At 54.8% G+C, this 21,999-nt stretch overlaps 1 protein-coding gene across 1 annotated transcript in view; it reads right to left on the minus strand.

The window, feature by feature from the left end:
* The window catches only part of ESYT3 (extended synaptotagmin 3), a 43,364-nt gene that overhangs the window by 13,102 nt on the left and 8,263 nt on the right, over positions 1-21,999 (minus strand). The window contains exons 2-10 of the mRNA XM_075547859.1: positions 13,822-13,863; positions 11,995-12,129; positions 8,879-8,955; positions 7,579-7,645; positions 7,019-7,108; positions 6,583-6,638; positions 5,789-5,909; positions 3,597-3,767; positions 2,569-2,651 (exon numbers count right to left, since the gene is read on the minus strand). Coding sequence (XP_075403974.1) covers positions 2,569-2,651; positions 3,597-3,767; positions 5,789-5,909; positions 6,583-6,638; positions 7,019-7,108; positions 7,579-7,645; positions 8,879-8,955; positions 11,995-12,129; positions 13,822-13,863 — 842 coding nt within the window. The remainder of the gene's footprint in view (positions 1-2,568; positions 2,652-3,596; positions 3,768-5,788; positions 5,910-6,582; positions 6,639-7,018; positions 7,109-7,578; positions 7,646-8,878; positions 8,956-11,994; positions 12,130-13,821; positions 13,864-21,999) is intronic.

A 21,999-nucleotide genomic window follows, 5' to 3' on the forward strand; every position in this document is an offset into this window, starting at 1 on the left:
CAGGGAATCCAGGGTGGATGATACCTTCAGGACCAAGGGTGTGAGGGACGATGCTGGGAGAGTGGAGGGTGAGTGGGTTGGAAAGGGGGAACTGATTACAAGGATCCACATGTGACCTCCTCCCTGGAGAGGGACGGCAGAGAAGGAGGGGAAGGGAGACTCCGGATAGGGCAAGATATGACAAAATAACAATCTATAAATTATCAAGGGCTCGTGAGGGAGCGGGGAGCGGGGAGGGAGGGGAAAAAAAGAGGACCTGATGCAGAGGGCTTAAGTGGAGAGCAAATGTTTTGAGAATGATTAGGGCAAAGAATGTACGGATGTGCTTTACACAATTGATGTATGTATGGATTGTGATAAGAGTTGTATGAGCCCCTAATAAAATGTAAAAAAAAAAACTAGTCTTGCTAAAAAGGTTTTCTTATACATATATGAGTGACTCCGGTTTGGTCTCTTTAGACAATCCAGCCAGAGGGCAAATGTAATTCTGAGCTGTTAGCATACGCATGTGCGTGAGCTCAAAGCCTGCCTGAAATCAGCTAAACAAACCCAGATCCAAAGTCATGCCTCTACTCCGCAGCTTGATTAAAAAGTACAGGCTCTTCGTTAAGACGAAGACAGGTGCAAATGCGGAAAACATCAGGTTGTGTCCCCCCATTCTGTGCCTACTTCTTTCTTGTCAGTTACATCTCCAGTGGGAGGCAATCGCCCAGGGCAGGTGCCTGTGCAGCCTAGTGGGTGCCCTCCCTCGGTCCCTCCGCTGGGCCAGGAGCTGGTGCCATTCCCTGAGTGCGGGCACCCACCCACCCACAAGGCTCCTCTGACAATGGGCACACACACACCCGGAGCCCCCCCACCTCACACCTCCTGGGCATCCTCATCTCAACACGCAGAGAGTCTATCCATGGACTGCAATAGCTGCAGAATGCTCTGTAGTCTGACAATGCCAAGTTTATTCACACGGTCTTCCCAGGGAGGCATTCTGTATCCAGAGTTTAGTCTTGGTCTCCACAGACCCTGCTACAATACACCTTTCAGGAGCTAGTGCTTTTACAAGGAGCCCTGGTGGTGTATAGTGGGTCACACATTGGGCTGCTAACCACAAGATTAGCAGTTCAAAACCACCAACTCTCTCGGGTGAGACTTTCCACTCCCATAAAGATAAATCTATAAAATAATAAAGATTTAGGGTCTTGGGGAATCCATAGAGGCTGGTTCTACTCTGCTCTATGGGGCCAATATTAGGCAGAACCGACAAGGGCAGTGAATTTGGAGTTGTGGGGGGAGGTTTTTATTAAATCATTTTATTGGGGGCTCATACAACTCTTATCACAATCCATCCATCCATCCATCCATCCAGCCAGCCAGCCATCCATCCATCCATCCATCCATCCATTGTGTCAAGCACATCTGTACATTTGCTGCCCTCATCATTCTCAAAACATTTACCTTCTACTTGAGCCCTTGGTGTCAGCTCATTTTCCCCTCCCTCCCCATCCCCTCCTCCCTCATGAACCCTTGATAATTTATAAAGTATTATTATTTTGTCATGTCTTACACTGTCCGACATCTCCCTTCATCTGTTGTGGGGGGAGGGTTTTTCCTGAAAACTTTGGAATTGGGAGTACAGGACCCAAGGATATACCCATTTGCAATTCTGATAGCCCTGAGGTTCTGTGTTCTGCCCCAGGCTGAGCAGGAATCCTCAGACCTGGGCACCAATGGGAACTTTAGCTACACCGTCAGGAGGGTAGGGAGCCCAGCCCCAGAACTCTGGAGTGGGCTCTCGGGAGGTGTGAGGCGGAAGCGTGTGGCCGGGAAGTGGGATGCTGGGAAAATTGTGCCAAAAGTACTGGATTCTGCTCAGGACCACAACAGACCAAGCCTGATGGAATGGGAGAAACATGTGGAACAAACCCAGTCTTTAAAAGCCTAGACTTAGCAGATCAAGGAGATGAGAGGACTCCCCAGACTACCCCCTGAGTACCCACACCACCTCGGGAGGTCATCTTGGAGCTAAGTGACAGACTAGCTCCTAAAATAAAGACTGCCACCCATGAGCTCCGCGCCCTTCTAAGCGAGCATTGACAAGAGACACCGGCCAGCAGCACTCTGACACAAAGGGTCATGCGACAAGCAGAGCTACTGTGGGCCAGGAACCAGAGGCTCAGAAATGGAAGCATGTGTGGAAACAGTGAGGAGGCTGACACTTTGTGGAAAATGTAACCAATGCCTGTGAGCAACTTGCACCAAAACCACAGAAAAATATTATATTAAAAAAAAAAATAAAGAAAGACCATAAGAGGAGGAGTTGACACCAAGGGCTCAAACAGAAAGAAAACAGTTTGAAAATGATGATGGCCACCTGTGAACAAATGTGCTTGACACAATGGATGTATGGATTGTTATAAGAGCTGTAAGAGCCCCCAATAAAATGAGTTATACAAAACAAACAAAACAAAAACAATGACTAGAGAGGGTTGTAAGTCCCTGAGCGTTAGGGCAGGCCCAGCAGGCACCCTCAGGTAGGGCAGGCTGCCGAGGCCCCCTCCCCACTGCCATCCTCACCTGCCCAGGAAGTCATCCCTGTCAGGGTCTTCGTCGTACAGGTCCACCTCCAGGTCCTGCCCGGGGACTTCGTGCACCAGGAGCTGGAGGGAGAGAGCTCTCGGGGTGTGCACCTGCACCCAGAGGTGGCACGCCACAGGAGGTTCCTGCCCTGGCAGGTTCCTGCCCTCCTAGGGCCTCAGCCATGGCCTGTGGGAGGGGAGCGAGGCCCTCCCCTGTGGGCGTGAGAGGGACTAGAGACTGCAAGCCCATGCGCAGTGAGGGGGCACTAGCTGCTCTGTCCCTCACTGTAGCTTCCAGAACACTTTCCCATCGATCCTCCTGGGCCCCTGGGCCAGGGACGCCCGGAAACTGGCTTTTAATCACCCTGCTTTCACTAGCACACCCCGAGTGTAGGGAGCTTCCAGATGGCACACTGTGAGGGGACGAGGTGTCCCTGGAATGTGCACTCTGAGGGGCCTGCTTGGCCTTCGCAGCCGGGAGTCTCTCCCTTTAAGTACTCGGGATCTCGGCTGACCGCAGGAAGAGCCCAAGCTCCTGAGTGCGCTTCTGGCAGAGGCAGCTAAGAGGAGCGGGGCAGAACCTCCGCGGCCTTTGCCTTTGATTTAGAACCTTCCCTCCAATGGTCTGAGGAGCCCTGGTGCCGTGGGGGCTACACGTGGGGCTGAGATCCTCCAGGCCAGCAGTTCGAAACCACCACCAACTCCATGGGAGAGAGACAGGGCTTTCTACTCCCATAAATAGTTACCGTCTCAGAAACTCACAGGGGCAGTTCCACCCTCTCCTGTGCAGTTGCTGAGAGGCAGTATTGACACGATGGCAGTGAGTCTCCAATCATCTGACTGGGGGACAGGGAGAAGAGCCACCTACAAACTAGCTGGTCCTCCAGCAGGCCTAGAGGGCCCACCTTGGACACTGTTCGCCCTCACCAAGGACAAGGGCCTTCTCAGGTCCAATGCTGCCCCCGGGGGGCCAGGACCAGTACCCAGTGGAGTGGGACAGACACGGGAGGCTGAGGGGACCCTCACCTCAAACACCTCGTTCCAAGTGGGGTTCAGGTTCTTGTAGATGGTCCTGCTCCGGAAATGCTGCAAGCCAATGCTCACCTTGGCATAGGGGTCTGACTTGCCTCGGATCCCCAGGAAGTGGTCCATCTGGGCCAGGTTTTCTGCCTCCAGCAAGTGGACTCTGATCACCCCCTGGAAAGTGTCACAGCTTGGGGTCACAGCCACTCCCTAGGCCCGCCAGCCCTCACAGCCCAGACCACCATGGCCACTGGCCCATCACCCCCCCACCCCCACCCTTCAAAAGGTCTGGATGGGGACAGAGAAGCTAGGGCAGGTGGCAGGTGACGGCAGGACCCAGGGTGCTGTCCACTACTAGGGTCCCCGCTGTCTCTGCCTGGAGCCTGCCCCCTGAAGGAGTGCTTCTTCCACATCCATCTCGTCCCCCTGTGGCACCAACCGGGCAGGCCCTCGGTGAGCTGCCTTCTGGAGCCCCAGTGGCGCTTCTTCCTGATGGCCAGGTGTGCACACTGCTGCGGGCAGGGCGCCCACAAGCTCCGCGCCTCCCCCCTCTGCCCCTGGGCTGTGGCACACTTTCCCCACACTCACACAGATGGGGCTAAAATAATTAAAGTGCTAACTTTATCAAGGAACAGGGATTGGCCTGGAGGGGGGGGTGGGCGGAGAAAACCACACAGTTGGCGAGCCTAAGGTGGACCGCCTATCTAGAGTTATGCGAGGGCAACCTCACAAGGCATCGATTGTGAGGGGCGCAGGTGGCGGTGCTTTGTGTCATTCCGATGTACATAGGGTGGCTATGATCGGACCCGACCGGACAGCACCTGACAACAGCGGCAGCAAGGGAGACCTCCTCTCCAGAGCCGCTCTTCTTCCAGCTGTCTGTCAATAGACGTACATTGCTCCTGTGCCCCAACAACCCGCTCCCAGAATGTGCCAACCAAACGTAAAGCCATGCGTCCAAGATCATCCGAAATAACAAATAACCCTGTCAGTCATAACAAGATGCCAGATGCAACTGCCCCTCCATAGGGAACCAGTTAATGACACAGTACCCTATTAGAGCCCCACTGGATTAATACTAGGAGCCCAGTGCCACCGTGGTCAAGTGTCCAGCTGCTGACCACAAGCTCATCGTTGGAAATGACTAGCTGCTCCTCAAAAGGAAGATCAGGGAATCGATTTCAATAAAGGCCACAGCCCCAGAAAGGGACGGGATCCACTTCTGTAGTGGCCACAGTCCCAGAAAGGGACGGGATCCACTTCTGTAGTGGCCACAGCCCCAGAAAGGGACGGGATCCACTTCTGTAGTGGCCACAGCCCCAGAAAGCAGACAGGATCCACTTCTGTAGTGGCCACAGCCCCAGAAAGGGACGGGATCTACTTCTGTAGTGGCCACAGCCCCAGAAAGCGGACGGGATCTACTTCTGTAGTGGCCACAGCCCCAGAAAGGGACGGGATCTACTTCTGTAGTGGCCACAGCCCCAGAAAGGGACAGGATCTACTTCTGTAGTGGCCACAGCCCCAGAAAGGGATGGGATCTACTTCTGTAGTAGCCACAGCCCCAGAAAGCGGACGGGATCCACTTCTGTAGTGGCCACAGCCCCAGAAAGGGACGGGATCTACTTCTGTAGTGGCCACAGCCCCAGAAAGCAGACGGGATCCACTTCTGTAGTGGCCACAGCCCCAGAAAGGGACGGGATCCACTTCTGTAGTGGCCACAGCCCCAGAAAGGGACGGGATCCACTTCTGTAGTGGCCACAGCCCTAGAAAGCGGACGGGACTGCGTGTGACACTCTGTTCTGATCAGAATCAGTACCCAGCTACAACGAATCCACGTGTTGAAGCACTGATTCTCAGCAACTGACAGCACCACAAAAGAGCCATGGGACGTGGAGGAGCTCCATTCACAAGCCACCTATGCAGCAGTCTGGCCAAGAGCCTGAGCTTGAAGGAGTGACCCTGCAGAACCTCCTCCAGCCGAAGGAGACAGAAGACCACAGGGATGCAATGGCCCGCGCACAGCGTCAGCACGAAGGAGACAGAAGACCACAGGGATGCAATGGCCCGGGCACAGAAGACCACAGGGATGCAATGGCCCGCGCACAGCGTTAACACACATCACAGCATTCTGGCCCTCAGGAGACCTGCCCTCCCCTCACCAGCCCGAGCTCCTCAGCACAGGGCCAGGCACTCACGCAGGGCAGAGGGAAGCGCAGGTTGGTCACGTCCAGTCCTTTCTTTACAGGAACGGTCACTCGATTGGGCAGCACCAGGTGGGCAGCGATGAGGTCCTCCAGTAGGCTGTCTGACACCTCACTAGGGATACCATCAGCCCGGGCTGTGCAGAGTGCACTTCCCCGCACCCCCTGCCCCACCACCTGAGCCCAGAGCTAGAGCAGCTGGGTAGGGCGGGGCGGACCCCCGGCCAGCATGGGGTGGGTGAGTGTGTCTGGGTGTTGGTACATGCGCCGTGGGATACATGTCAACGGCCCCTGACTGTGGCGTCTATCAACATAGCGAACGGGTGTGAGGGGGGTGACCTGTGTGAGTCCCCTGTGAGACCTCGGGAAAATCCCTTATCTCTCTGGACCTCAGGGGCCTCGCCTCTAAAATGGGGGTAGGCTTGTTACAGGGTTCTGTAGCTAGAAGGGTGTGAGAACGGGGTGAACAGATGGTGAAGGCTGGCTGCTGTAGCCAGCCCGCACCTGATACAGCATCCTCGTGCTGGTCATTGTACCAGCTGACTCTGGTCCCCGGACTAGGAAGACAGGGAGGTGGCCTGAGTGCCAGACGGCACACAGTAGGTGTGATTTGGCTAGCTATGTATGCGTGGTTGAGTGTGCCTGCCCTTAACACTATCAGCTTCTCATGCCCCCTCTACGTGTCCCCCTACTACCGTCCTCTCTGTGCCCCCTCCTCAGGCAGGGAGGGAGGAGGGACATGGCCACACGTGGTATAACCGAGCCTCCCGCCCGCAGCTGCCCCTCACTTGAGTCCGGGTGCATCCAGCAGGTTGGTCAGGCCCGTCCAGTTGATCTGCAGGTGCTGCCGGCAGAGGGAGGCTGTCAGGCAGGAAGGTGCCAAATGGAGAACCCAGCCCGCTTGGGGAGGCAGGGGCACCCTCCTCAGGTGGGGCACCCCCAGTCTCTCAGGCCTGTGAGTGGGGGCTGGACTCCAGGACTCTCAGGCCTGTGAGTGGGGGCTGGACTTCCTGCCGGGACCACCACCCTGGTCCGGGGCTTGGAGAGGTCCGAGCTTCTGTGTCCAGGCTCCTCCAGGTCTCCTGGGGGACCGTGGTCAGCTACTGCTCTGTCTCCCCGTGTTGGGGAGAACAGTCTAGTTCCTGGAGGGGTCTGTCTTAAGGACTAAGGGAGTCACGCATCCAGGGCACTGAGCTCAGCCCCGGGTGGGGACTGCGGCCTCACCGGCTTCTGCAGGAAGAACACGGTCACAGCTCCCACGAAGGGCTTGTCCACCAGCAAGGGCTCCAGGATGATCCGCAGGGTGCCCTGCAGCTGGACGGCATGACAGGCCATGAGGGACCCCAGCTCCTTTCTTCTGCACCGCTGCCATCTCAGCTCCTGCTCCTGCCCCACCTCCCAAACCCAGGGCCACCTTCCAGGGCCAAGGAGCTGCCTCATCAGAGATGAGGCTGGCACCCAGCTGTCACCCCAAGGGCCTCTGGGCTGTGCCGCAGGGAGCCTGCCCAGGGCCCAGCAACCCAGCACGCGGGGGCTCAGGGAAGATTTCAGCTTGGTGGTGGTGTGCGAAGCTTCCACCTCCTCTGCCCACCCCAGCGTCCAGGCTCCTCTGCCCTGCTCTGTGGACAGGCCCTCGCTGAAGGCAGAACTCCAGGCCAGAGCCCAGCGCCACCACTTCCTGGCCGAGCAATCTCAGCCTGGTTCCTCCATCACCACCAGCCTCTGGGCTTGGTGTCCACTCCAGAACTGGCTGAACTTGGTGTCCACTCCAGAATGGCACCCACCTGGATCCCTTTCACACCGGCCTGTATCTTCTGCAGCTCCACGCTGATCTCACAGTCCCCTATGTAGCTGGAGGGAGGGCGGGAGGAAGGGAGGTGAGGGAGAGGGGCAGATCCAACTGCACACCGAGGTCAACAAACCTACCCAGAATCACACAGCCTAGGCCCAGGCAGCAGGCCGCCTTCCTGCTCCCAGGGCCTTCTCCAGCACACCCCACCGCTGACCTCGAGGGAGTGGCTCCAAGTACCCTCTGAGCCCACAGGCCCCAGGGATAAGGAGGGGATCAGGTGAGCAAGCTGCCTCCCCCTGCCCCACACCCTGCCTCCCACCACACACACACCGCTGCTAGGTCTCCTCCAGAGAGACCCCGTTGCTTAAACCAGCCCTTCCTGTGGGAAAGCCCCAGGCTAGTGGCAGGCTCATTGCGACCCTCAAAGGCAGGGGAGAACTTCCCTGTGGGCTTCTGAGACGGAGGCCGGTTGGCATCTCTTGTCAGGTGGTGGGCATGGGGGTGCCCTGAGGGTGTAGAGCCCCTCACAGGGAACCACCCCGAGGGCTAGGAGGTTCTGTTGGACTAAGGGGACTGCGGATGGCATCAAATCTCACCAGGACGCAGCTGGAGGATCTGCATGCCAGGTGCCCTGGGAGGGCAGGCACCATGGGCGAGCAGGGGGTGGCGGTGGGGTGGGGATGTGTGTGCTGGTTGCGCTCAGGGGCCACCTGAACTGACCAAAGACTGAAGAGACCAATGCACCTCAACTACTCATATTCGAATCTCAGGGCAGAGGGTCTTCAAGCCCCCACCATTCCAACATGCTTGAGATCAGCCGCCCAGTGGGGAGGGGTGTGCCCCAAGCTGGCTCCCATCATCCCAGTATGCCTGTGGACTAAGGACAGCCTTCCGGAACCTCAAGTGTGTCCTTTAAGACACAAGTCAAATCGCACAACTTCTGGGAAGGCAGCAAGCGTCTTAGGAACTTCATTCAAAAGAGGTGCCCTTACCGAACCCACCCAATAGTCCACCTCTCTTGACTTTGCAGCTCCAGTTTTCCTGCTGGGCCCCTCTAGGCCTGGACACACCCTCTCCCAGGAGGCAGCTAAGAAGCTAGATCTGGCTGAGGCCAGAGAGCAGCAGCCAGCACTGCGTCCATCCATTCGCCTGACACTTCTCCCCACAGCTGCCCAGGGCCGGGTCGCTGCGAGAGGCTCCCGTTCCTACTCAGAATGTACCCATGCAACTCCTTCTTCAAACTGTCCCCATGCCCCCCGCCCCTCCCGCCTCCCCCAGGCAGGGGCGCTCACCAGATCTGCAGGTCCAGCACCACCTGTCTGCGGTTGCACTTGTTAGTGTGGGCCTTGACGCCATTGACACGGGGGCACTGGGAAAGAAGCAGGGGGCGAGGGGAGGGTGGAGAGGTGCTCAGCAGGGATGCTGGCAGCACAGGCTACCCTCCACGCAACCCCTCCAAGATGAGGTGCAAACGTAGAAACCTCTCGTGCAGCCGCTGCCCTTCCTGGCACCCCTGAGACGCCCCTTCCCGGAGTGTGAATCTTCCTTCCCTTCCAGCCTGTGTGGACCGTGCATCCACTCTGCCTGTTCCTGGGCTGGCGCCTGCCTTGGGGCTCACAGCCTGGCAGCACCGAGGACAAGTGTGGGGGGTGGGGGTGTCCTGCAGGGAGGTGCAGCCTGTGTTGCCCCACGGGGTCGCATGGGGTCCATGAAGCTTCCTGGAGGAAAGGCCCTTAGCCTGAGTGCTGGTGAGTGCGGAGGGGTTGGTCCCCTGGGGGCTAGGAGAGAGGACAGGGTCCCTGGCAGAAGGAACTGCCCCTAGAGAGTAAAGTGCCCGTCCCCTAGCCTGGTTTCCCAGTCTCTCTGGCAGGAGTTGAGCTTGTAGGTAATCTCTCTTCTGTCTTCTGCCTTCCCCCTCCACCCTGACTCTGCCCCCTCCCCTCCTGCCAGGGGTCACTGGAGTGAGGTCTGGTTGTGATTGAGGAATTATCAACACAGATTTAATCTGAACTCAGATCTGGTGCTGCTCCACTGACATCTTCAAGTTTGGCTGAGATGCAGCCCAAAAAGGAAGGTGCGTAGAGAGACGGCCACCCGGCTGGGCAGTCACACAAAGACCAACTGCAACTGGGCGCTCTCCCAGCTCCCCTGCAGGCGGGAATGTGTTCTCATAAGACTCTAATCGATTCCTCCTCTCCCAAGGCACTGTCACCTGAGGAGGGTATCAAAGAGCCTGGGGCCATCAGCATTTTTTTTAAGTATGGGAAAGAGTGCACACTGGCCTGGAACAGCATTGCGTCCTTTTCCCAGAGTTGGTGATGTGTGTGTGGCAAGTCAGCTTTTACACTTGTGTAGCAGTATTGCTCATTATAAGAAAAGATTCACTTTGGGCCCAATTATTTGTATTTTTTTCTTCTGGAGGGTCCCCAGGGTGGTCGGAGCTTCCGAGCCAACAGTCCAGGCCCCAGCCTGGCCTCTGAGGCTTTGCTGTTGAGGCTCAGACAGGTTTGTAGAAGCCGGGAGGAGGCAGGACCTCTGAGCTCCCTGCACCCAGCACTCACGAGTGGGGCAAGGGGAGTTGGTTTGCCTAGCACCTTGGAGAGCTCAGCCAGACCCTAGGCCCCGCCTGCCCTGCGGAAGGCTGCCTGCCAAGGGTCTCTAACCCAGAAAGGGGGAACCAACCACTGGTCAAACACCTGCTCTGGTCAGGGGGCTGATGGTTAGGTGAGAGGCGCTCCACTGGGCCCCATGCCCTAGGCTGGGCACACCTCATACAGCCACATGGAGGGACTCTGGACCCCAGTCCGGCATTCCCATCCCCCACTGACCCCGAGAAGTGGCTCCTGCTGTTGTACAGATGAGGAACCTGGACGCAGGGAGGTCAGGTCTTTGGCCTAAGGTCACTGCAGCACAGAGCAGAGCGGGGCCCAGACATGGGGCTGTGGGTGAGAGCAGGCCAGGGGCTCCCCTGGGGACCCCTGTGGAGAGGGCTGGCGTGGTCAGGGATGGGATGGGGCCAGGATCTCAGGCTTTAAATACTAGGACCAAGAAACAGGTATTTCTCCTGCGGGGCTGGGGGCATCAGGCCAGGCAGCAGGCTCCCCTGCAAGTCCTCCGGGCCTGGCACTGGCGTCCCTGCATCCTCAGGGTCAGCCCCCTCTGACCAGGCTTCTGCTGCCTCAGAGTAATCTGCTGGCCAGCAGGGCCCACCACGGCATCATCACCAGGCTAGTGGCCTGGCGGGTGGGCACTGCTCCAAACCCAGCTGACTGGAGCTTTGGAGGAACACCCTCTCAACCCCCTGAATTCTTCCAGACCCAACTCAGACATCCTCCCTCCAGGAAGTCTTCCCAGACTGCCTAGTCCACGCATTCCTCTGCCATCGTGCCAGGCTGTCATCGGCCAGCTTATGTGTCTGCCTCTCACAACAAGATGGTGGCCTTCCTGAAGGCAAGGCGCGGCCACACCCACCTGTCTGCCTGTGGTGCCCAGCACCCAGCAAGTGCTCAGGAAGTCAAGAAGGAACAAAGAAACCAAGGGGTGCTGACGCAGGCCCGTGCTGAGAGTCCCCATCACCCCCCACTCAGGGTGCTAGCCAAGCAGAGGTGGGCACCTCCCCGTGGCAGGTTGGCCTGCCCTCTGACCCCGGCTTGTTCCAGAGTTGACCGGCAACTCTGATTTATTAGGTGACAGACATCCCAGCAAGGATCCCTGGTTGCACCGTGGTTAGGGCTAACCAAAAAGTCGGCGGTTCAGGGCCTCCATCCACTCCTCAGGATGGTATGACTGCCTGCCTCAGGGATGATGGCAGCTCAAAAACCAGGCAGTGGTTCTGCTCTGTCCCAGGGCTGGTCTGGGTCAGGACTGACTCCTCGGCAGGGGGCTGTGTGGCGATCACAGCAGCTGTCTGTCCCAAGGCACATGTTTGGATGATCCGCATCAGGCCCACACTGATTTACCAACGGGCACATTGGGGCAGGAGGGGCAAGGTCCGAGACGGGACTAGTCTAGAAGAAACAGCATGGCCTCAGGACAAGAGACACGCACTTCCTTGGCCAGGTCCATTTTATCTGGGGACACTGGTGGACTCGCACAACAACCGGCGCGGCGGGTAAGAGGAATCTCCTGAGTCAGTCAGTCAGTGGAGAGGGACAAACGGCACTGCTCAATCCCACCCACAGGGCTGTGGCCCCAGCTGAGGCCAGAGGCTTCTCCATCAGGCGGCCATGTTTAAAGGTTCCTCTCTTGCTTTGCTGTAAGAAAGCTGGACTAGTCTACCTTCCCCGGTGCCAGGCCTGGATCTGGCGGCCTGAGGGGAAGCTCAGCAGGGATGTTGCCGTCAGGTGGCTGCCGGGACAGGAGAGAGGTGGCGCGGCAGGCCCGGGCTGATCTCTGCGGCAGCACTGACCTTCTGTCCGAAGTAGAGCTTGGTGAAGGTGAAGCTCCGCAGGTGGGTGCTCTTCTCCCGGATCTTGGGCTCGAGTTTCTCCCGTAACTTGCTTTCCATGATCATGCTCAGATAGGGCCAGGTCTGGGAGATAATCTAGGGGTACAGGGAGAGGCCCTTGCTGGTCAGGCTGTGTCGCACCCAAACCCCTGGCTGCAGCCTGGCCCTGGAGCGGGGTGGGGAGTGCTCCTCAGCCTCTCTGCTGGCAACACCTATGGGCCTGCTTGCCTAACCTTTCATCTGCCCGTCTGACACCCAAGAGACACAGAAGAACTTCCCGTGCCTGTGCAGGCGCAGGAGCCCGGCTGTTTTACAGAACACTCTCGCACTGAACATCACCTTACGAAGCCCTGGAATTCTGTGCTAAAACACAGACATCTCAGTCAGCGTTCCGCTATCAACAAGCGGCTGGTGCCAGAAGTTGGGGGGCAGAATCACAGGAGAGCAACCTCCATCGCCTCCTGAGGATTGACTGTTTCTGAGCCACTAGGAAAGGCTGCGCTTGGTGGATTTCCACAGAACGTCCCATGAGGCTGGTCTGGGAGCCAAGCAAGGGGGCTGGGAGAGAGGGCGGGTGGCAGAGGGCTTGAGCCCCATGGGAGGTGACAGGGGTGATTATGGAGGGGTGTTAGTGGGCCAATCATGTGCTGTTTGGGCACAGGCTTCTCCCCTTAAAGCCTTGAGATGTTGTGCCCCAAGGTTCCCATCTGGATACTGAGCCATCTCTTCCAGAGCCTTCTCCAAACCCTGCCATTAAAATGCCACGTCCTAAAGAAGACCTGGCTCCCCATCAGTCTGCTGGGCTGTCCATCAGCCATGTCCGCAGTGTGTTATAGCTTCTGGGACCTCATGCCCCAGGATGAGGGCCACCTCCCCATCAGGCCCTGGGCATGCAGGTGTCTGGGCGTTAGTGACAGAAGGCATAATGTGTGCACAAGTCCACAAACAAGCTGGTGGCGTGACAGGGCTTGCCCCACAGGCCAGGGACATGGCGTTAATCCTTGGAAATCCTCTGAAGATGTGCGCCCTGCTTCCGCCAACTTTTACCATCAGGCAGGTAACAGAGTTGTTGATGCATTGACATTTCTGGTAGCTTGAGAATACCAACCTATGATCAACCACACCCAGGAAGTCCCTTCTAAAGCCTAACCTAAGTCCTTCCTGCTGTGGAGTAAGCGTTGGAGTCAGGAGACTAGAGGTGGGGGCTGCCCAGGGCCGGAGCAGGGCGGGGGGCAGGGGATTGCAGAGGAGCCCCGGCATGGAGTGCCCTGCCCAGCCTGAGGTGACTGGTGGTCTGACACCTGTAACATGGAGGACAATGATTGTCGGAGCCCTCACAATGTGCCGAGCATTGTCACGCAGGAAGGATCGCATCTATCCCCATGACAATCCCATGAGGCAGGGACTGTAATTATCCCGGGTGACAGATGCAGAAAGCAGCACAGAGACTTAGGCAACCTGCCTGAGGTCACACAGCCAGGGTCGGATTGGGCTGGGAGCCCCTCCTCTCCAGTCCAGGAAGGCACTGACCTCCGCCTGGTGGGCCAGTGGCAGATGGCAAAATTCTCTGCCTTCTAACTTCTGCTGTGGCCATGTGTACATTAAAAAATGTCTCTGTAGACATTTTACAGATGTGGGGGAGGCTTGTGCTCAGGGAGACGGTGCACAGCCCCAGGCCCCCCATCAGGCTGCGGCAAGTGACTCAGCCTCCAGGCCCACGGGATGGCAGCCAGAAGCCGAGTCAGACCCAGCCCACGACAGCGCCCCAGGCCCAGCTGGGGACCTTACCTTGTTCGCCCACTCGACGCGCTCCACGTCCGGGAAGTGGATCTGAAGGGCAGAAGGTGAGGCGAGTTAGATCTGCTGCGACCCAGGAGCGCACTGGCTGCCTGCAGCGCTGGGTTCGCATTGCCCACAGCTGGCAGGGAATGGCTGGGGCTGGGGCAACTGAAACTTTTTGCAGGGAGCTTTTCCAGGTCTCCTGCGTCAGGGGACGGCATCTCTCTTTTGGTGTCTGCTGGTCTAGAGAGTTGCTTGTCTGATAGGTTGCCTTCCCCCTAGACTGGAAGCTCTGGAGGGGCTGACTAGACCTTGCTCCTTGCTAGAGCTTGGGCCTGGCAGAGGACAAACCGAACCACACTCGATGCCGACTCGCAGCACCCTATAGGACAGGGTAGAAGTGCCCCTGTGGGGTTCTGAGGCGAACTCTTTACAAGTGCAGGACGCTTGCTCTCTCCCCCTGGTGGTTTCAAACTGCTGCCACCGGAAGTCCCGGAAGACGAGGGTCTTACTAAATTACGTCTGTGAACTGAATGGACACACGGATACATGGCAGGATCTGGGTCTCAAGGGACTTCCAGGATGGTGAAGGAGGCAGGCGAAGAATAGGGTCTTCCAATACGGGCTCAGGATTAGGTGGGGGTGGAGCACCCACAGAAGAGAGAGTTTGGCTATAGCTGGCACCTCCCTGGCACCTCTGGTCCTCTTTTGTCCCAGCATGCTGTCTGTCCCACTCTCTCATCCCTCTGCCCCAACCACTGCACTTCCCATCCTGCACCTGGCCACACTTACGTGTACCACCCCACCAAACACAAACACCCCTCATGTATACCCCACATGTGCCCCATTGGCCCCCCCCCCACACCCCGATACACACCTCTCCCCACACAGACTCATGTGCACACAGTCCCCACCCCGTGCTGTGCTTCCCTGCCAGCTGAGTTCTTCTACCTCTTGGGCCTTGGTGGAACCCTGGCTGCTGTGGATGTTAGGCAGATGGAGATTCCCGAGCCACCTCCCCCACCTACTGCACACCGTCAGGGCAGGCCTGTGAGCTAGTTTCTACGTGGCCTGTTTCTGGAACTCAGGCTGGGTTGGTGCTGAGGTGTCCATGGCCTGCCCACCCCCGCATTACATGGACCCACACTCACCCTGAAAGCATGGGCAGGCAGCAAAGGATTGCCCAAGGTTCATATCAGTTACGTTTCACAGCCTCTCCTGGCCACCCACACCTGTATTTTAGGCTCCTGACTAAGAGGTTCCTGTAGAGCTAGTCTGCACACCCCGAGAGGGTAGCTCTTTGGGCCGCCATGTGACCTCTTCAGTTTTAGGACCTGGAAGCCCCCCTAGTCTCAGAGCTCAGCACTGGCCCTCCCTCCCCAGGGGGCTGGTACTTAGAGCCCTGCTCCTGTTCTTTGCAGCCAAGCCCAAACACCAAACTCACTGCCAGCGAGTCAATGCCTATCTATAGGATAGGGTAGGACTGCCTCTGTGGGTTTGAGACTATAACTTTTTAGGGGAGTAAAAGCCCTGTCTTTCTCCCGAGGAGCAGCTGGTGGTATCAAACTGCTGACCTGGTGGTCAGCAGCGACAACTTGTAAGTCCTGTGGCAGTAGCCCTGACAACATCAGGGAATGGACACCAGCAGGCTGATACCTAGGGAGCAACGACTCGCCCTCAGGCTCACTCACCTGACACGGACGTGAGTCCTATTTTCTAGCTGGTCTTTTTAGAACTTGTGAAATAAGTCTTTCCTCATCCCAAATTCTCAGTTATTTTACATTTTTATCTATTAACTTGATGTTTGAGATTTCATATTTACATCTATGATCTCTATGAAATTTTAAAACATAGAGATGTAATTTTATTTCACCTATACTTCCACTAAGCTGAGATTCCAAAATCACAGACAGTCCCCACCTACCCCCAAATCCATCTTTTCCGGTCCAGTTTGTGACCCCGGCTTCTCGCGTGTACTGCGGTGTGTTGCTGAAGGTCATTTCTGTTAGTTCCACAAATGTTTGCTCATTCCTGTTCCTGTGATTTCGTAGTCACCCCACCACTCCCCCACTTCCTTCCAAACTGATGTAGGTAATAAAAGACAAAGCAACATGAATTGTATAATCAAGTCCACTTCTCTTTCCGGTGGTAATTCTACAGTTATATTTTTCTAGAAGTGTATCTGTCACTGGGGTTAAATGTCCTGGCATGGAGCTCACTGCCATTGAGTCTATGCTGACCGATAGTGACCCTATCGGTGGGACAGCGTAGCACCGCCTCTGTGAGGTTCCAAGACTGGAACTCTGTACGGAAGTAGAGAGCCTCGTCTTTCTCCTGCACAGTGGCTGCTGGTTTCTAACTGCTGACCTTGCAGTTAGCAGCCCAGAGAGTAACCACTACATCATCAGGGCTCCCTGTATTGGTGGCATATGGTTATTTATAATATTTCCTTGTTTATAATTTAGTTTACTCTTGTGAATAACATAGCAGCACGTGCAATTTGACAATTTCTGTGTATTTTAAAATGCTAGTACTTTTATATCTGCTATATTTGTAGTTATTTCTTTCTCATTCTATATTTCATTTTATTTTCACCTATTTAAACATTTTGTCAACCATCCATCTTGCTACAAGTTTTGCCTATTGTGTGAGCCTCTTTAAAAGACTAGCTTTTCTTGTTCTTGCTAACTTATTTTCCTTTTAAAAAATTAAACTTCTGTGACTTTTATCCTTTCCTTATTTCTGGGCTCCTTTTATGGTGGAGTTGAGTTTGAGTTGAACTCGAAGTTTTCTATGGTTGAATTCTTTATTTTGTTTTTCTTATTTTATGACTTATAATAAATGCATTCAAAGCTTTAGATTTCCTTCTAAGTAGTGCTTTATTTGCTTCCTACAACTTTTCACAAACTGTTTTTCTGCTCTTGTTTTTTAATTATTTTTAAAAATCATTTTATTAGGGGCTCATACAGCTTATCACAATCCATACATACATCAATTGTGTCCAGCACATTTGTATATTCACTGCCCTCATCATTCTCAAAACATTTGCTCTCCACTTAAGCCCCTAGCATCAGCTCCTCATTTTTCCCCTCCCCACTCCCTCATGAACCCAGTGAGTCTTTTATTAAGAACAATGTTGTTACATATGCAATCACGTGAGATCCCAATAGCGATCCATCTACTGTTGTTTCTAGTTTAACTTCTTTGTGATCTGAACAGTCTGTAGGCGATCAAGTCACTGGAATGTGTTGAGAATTCATTTGTGGTCTGGTGCAGGATTCACTTTTGAGACTGCTCCATGTGTGGTCAAGTTATTAATCATGCCCTTCAAATACTCTCGACCCTTGTTTACTCTTTCTGTGCTCAAGTTTTCATTCCAGAGAGGACTATATTCGCAGTTCCAAGCCCAGTGGTTGCTTTACCTACTTCTCCAGGCAGTTCTGTCTGTTGTTGGCTCCTATTTCAAGGTTATATTGTGCTGTACATGTATGGCCATGGTTATGATGTTTTCCTATTTCAAACTCGGTATCGAACTCACTGCCATCAAGTCCATTCCAACTCGTAGCCAACTTATAGGACTGGGTAGACCTGCCCCTGCGGGTTCCCAAGACCAACTATTTGCAGGAGTAGAAAGCCACATCAGTCTCCCATGGAGCGACTGGTGGATTTGAACTGCTGGCCTTGTAGTTAGTAGCCCAATGCGTAACCACTCCACCACCAGGGCTCGTGCTTTCTTACTTATTGTCTCTTTCTGAGCATCTAGCTCGTTGTCGTTATCCATCTTTGTCTTTATGACATATTTGTCTCGTTACTTTGGACATGTTATCAGGAGAGACCAGTCCCTGGAGAAGGACATCACGCTCATAGAGAGCCAGGGAAACGAGGAAGACCCTCAAGGACATGGACTGACATGAGGCTGCAGCAATGTGCTCCCAACACCACCACTGTGAAGACGGCGCAGGACCCAGCAGGGTTTGCCTCGGTCACGGTGAGGTGGGATTGACTCAGAGCCCCCAACAACATCAACAACATTCTGAGATAAAGACTGCCATCCCAGCTCTCGTTTATTTCAAATGCCCAGTTGTATCCGGTTTGCATTTTAATTTCCAGCTTTTGAACGGTTGTTATCTAACATTCACCTTAATCCCTTATTGACCCCACTGTGCAGATAAGAAAACTGGCTGGGAGAGAATAAGTGACTCACCTGACTGCAAAGTGTTAGCGCTGAGGCCTCTTTAAAGGACCAGATCTAGGCCTGGTGTTTTCCCACCCCACGCAAGCCTTTTAAGAAAATCTTACATGCCCCTACATTTTCCATCTAAATTATCATGGGCCTTATTGGCCGGTGATGCTTTATGTCTTACAATGGGCATTCTCTAAGCACTGCAATTGATCTTCCTGCTGTGCCATGAGATGGACAGAGATGTAATTCTCCCCAACTTACAGACGAAGAGACTCAGAGACTAGTTAGTGCTTGCCAAGATCACCCAGGTGACCAGAGCCCAGCTCTCCCATCAGCAAGTCCTTTCAGCCTATCCTGGCCACTAAAAGTTGAAATCAACTTGACAGCAACGACTTGGAAGTTCATCAGAACCTGGACATGCACCCACCTTGACCTGCCTGAGCTCAGATACGCGCTCACAGCAAGGTCACTGGGCTGCAGGTCTAGTTCTGCCTGACCCAAAGCCCAGGGATCTCTAGTGAGTCTTCTCGTGCCTTCGCTCGGCCCACGGTGAGAAGCCACTCTGAGAGAAGAGACTAGAGATAGAGGGGAGCACAGATGAAAAGAACATGGTTGATGGTTGTTTCTTTGGCCTTCCCCGCTTGGGCTTGAGATCGGTGTCCCCAGATCAAGAGCACAGCAGATAGGCTACCGGTAATGTCCCCACCTGAAACTCTGTCCGATGGGTTCGCGTCACAGTGTGGTGTGGCAATCAGTCACCATCTGGTGTGCTTCCAAAGAGGGAGGGGGTTTAAAAGAAGGTGGGTTTTGTTAAAATTCCTCTTGAGGCCTTAGAGCAGGGCTCCTCAAACTTTTTAAACAGGGGGCCAGTTCGCTGTCCCTCAGACACGTTGGAGGGCCGGACTATAGTTTCAAAAAACTATGAGCCCCAATAAAATGATTTTAAAAAATAAAAACAAACACTATGAACGAATTCCTATGCACACTGCACATATCTTATTTTGAAGTAAAAAAACAACAACAAACGGGGCAAAAACACTCGGCGGGCTCGATAAATGTCCTTGGCAGGCCACATGTGGCCCGTGGGCCATAGTTTGAGGACCCCTGCCTTAGAGCGTCTGGGGCTCTGGTATCAGCTATGGAGGAGACAGCCTCACCACAGAGCAACACAAAGGCTAGACTCAGACAATAGTTCTCAAACAGGGGCTAGACTCAGACAGTAGTTTTCAAACAGGGGCTAGACTCAGACAATGGTTCTCAGGCATTCAGGGACAAAAATACCAAACCTGGGAAAGAGCCCTGGTGGAGCAGTGCTTGCCACTGGGCTACTAACCACAAGGTCAGCAGTTCAAATCCACCAGCCACTCCGTGGGAGAAATATGTGGCTTTCTACTCCCATAAAGAGTTACAATCCCAGAAACTCACAGGGACCCTGTTCTTCAGGTCTCTCTGAGTGGGCATCAGCCAGACAGGCACTGAGAGGGAGCTATTGTTAAAATGCATATTCTTGGTCAGGGATTTTAATTCAGGGAGAAGGGGACAAGAGCCTGGAATCAGGAAAGTTTTAGGCACTGGAGGGGGTAGAAGAATGACAGCCAAAGGCACTCCAGGTCCCCTGGTGGTGCAGTGGTTAAAGCACGTGGCTGCTTCTGAAAGAAGCAGCTGGTGGTTTGACCCACCAGCCACAGTGCTGGAGAAAAGGCGTGGTGATCTGCTTCCATTAAGCTTGCAGCCCAGGAACCCCTGGGGCAGGCAGACAGGCCGGCCTGTGAGTCATGGGCCGCTATCAGTCACTCCAACTAGTTTAACAGGCCTGCTGGTCAGGCCTTGGGAGAAGGTGGCAGCCGTCTCTGGGGGGACCCAACTAGGGTTCCAAAGTCACAGTCTGTGCCCCCAGCTGCCACTCCTAGAAGAATCCTGGTGAGCGCACACAATTCTGTTTACAACGAGAATTATATTTGTTCCACAAAAGGTATTTTTGTTGGCTATTTCAGTGCAAGGTGAAAAGCACTGCATAATGTCACGTTCTTGTGGGACCCCCACCCGCCTGCTCCTGTGGAACCTGGAGACAGGGCTGGTGGGCGGGCGGGCGGAGCTCTGGATCCTGACTAAGTGCCTCAGCCTTAGGCTTCTCAGTGATTGAGAAAGGGGGGTGGGTAACGAACAGGAGCCTACTTTTAAATGACATCATGCAGCAGGCACTGTCTAGTAAGTCTCATCCTTGCAGATGCGCCAACACTCTCCTGACTGATGCCTTACAGGTGTGACCCTCTCCCGAATGCAGGCTTGGAAAATTCCAAAGATGCCCAGCCCAGAGTCCAGCCACCAGGATCTCAGCTCCTTCTATTCCCCTTGCAGGGGCCCCCTATCCCCATGCCATCAAGTTGATTCGGACTCAGAGCAGCCCTGTAGGACAGAGAAGATCTGCCCCATACAGTTCCCAAGTCCAACATCTGTCCAGAAGTAAGTAAGCAGCCACATTTTTCCTCCAAGGCTCATCTGGTGAGTTTGAACCATCAACCTCTCAGCAGCCGAGCATTTACCCACCATGTCACCGAGGTCCACAGGAGCCCCAAAGGCATTGCAACAGCTTGCACCTCCGGGATCTGTGCCCACACCCCAGCGGAGGTCTCCCTAAAGCTGTGGTTCTCAACCTTCCTAATGCCGTGACCCTTTATCACCGTTCCTCATGTTGGGGTGACCCCCCTGACCATAAAATTATTTTCATTGCTACTTTATAACTGTCATTTTTCTACTGTTATGAATCGGGCAACCCCTACAAAAGGGCCATTCAATCCCCAAAGGGGTCCCGACCCACAGGTTGAGAATGGCTGCCCTAAAGGAAAGCCTTGCTCACTACTCCCAGCTTACCTGAGTCAGAGCCTTCCGGGCAAAGTGGGCTCAGGTGTTAATGACAGGTTGTCGGCATTGTCTAGGCAGGGCCCGGTGGTAACGAGTGCTCCCAGGGGATAAAGATTGTAAAGCAAACCGTGGACGTTGCAGTTGTAAGCTGGCTGAGGTCCACATCAGGACTCCATCTCCAGAGGGCCATGTCTGTGCTTTCCTTCCTGAGTTAACCATTCAGGAACAAGTATTTCTGGGCAGGGAGGAAATGCTCTGTGGGGGTGGTGCTGCATCCCCCGGAGGGTCCCACGGGCATGTCTGCAGTTACTGGGAGGTCTCGGGAGGCAGGGAGACTGGAGGGGGTCATTCAGAGCCTGCTAGCCAATGTGTGAGGTTTCACCCCACCCCTCCTCCTGTTGGAGCAGCCGTGTGCAGATGCACATGCAGACGCAGACACAACACCACACGCAGACGCAGACACAAGACACAACACCACACACAGACACAACACCACACACAGACACAACATCACACACAGATGCAGACACAAGACACAACACCACACACAGACACAACACCACACACAGACGCAACACCACACACAGACGCAGACAAAGATCCAACGCCATGCACAGACACAACACCACACGCAGACACAAAACACAACATCACACATGCAGACAGACACAACATCAGGCAGATACACATCACACACACAGACACAACACCACACACAGACGCAAGACACAACACCATACATGTCGACAGACACAATACCACACACACAGACACAGACCACCTGCACCAAGCTAGACGCACACGTGCCACACAAACGGAGAGTCATGCACAAACCGGCACCACCAGACACACACCAGCCCTGCAAAGGTCTCACAGCTCTTCCTGGCTCTGACAGGTCTTCTTACACCCTCCATGGTCCTCCACCTGCTGCCAACCCTTGGGTGCACACACAGAGGACAGCTGCGACCTTGCTGCCTGCGTGTTCTACAAACGGAGGCCACACGGGACTTCAGGCTGGCTCCTGGCTGAATGCGCCAGCCAATGCGCAGTGGGTGCTCACTCAATGTCACAAGGCAGATGCTCCCTGATGGCTCTCCCTTCTCATGATGCTTTTAACTCGATTGCTTGGTAGAGGATCAGCA

Source organism: Tenrec ecaudatus, chromosome 4, assembly GCF_050624435.1.
Source record: "Tenrec ecaudatus isolate mTenEca1 chromosome 4, mTenEca1.hap1, whole genome shotgun sequence".
Lineage (NCBI taxonomy): Eukaryota > Metazoa > Chordata > Mammalia > Afrosoricida > Tenrecidae > Tenrec > Tenrec ecaudatus.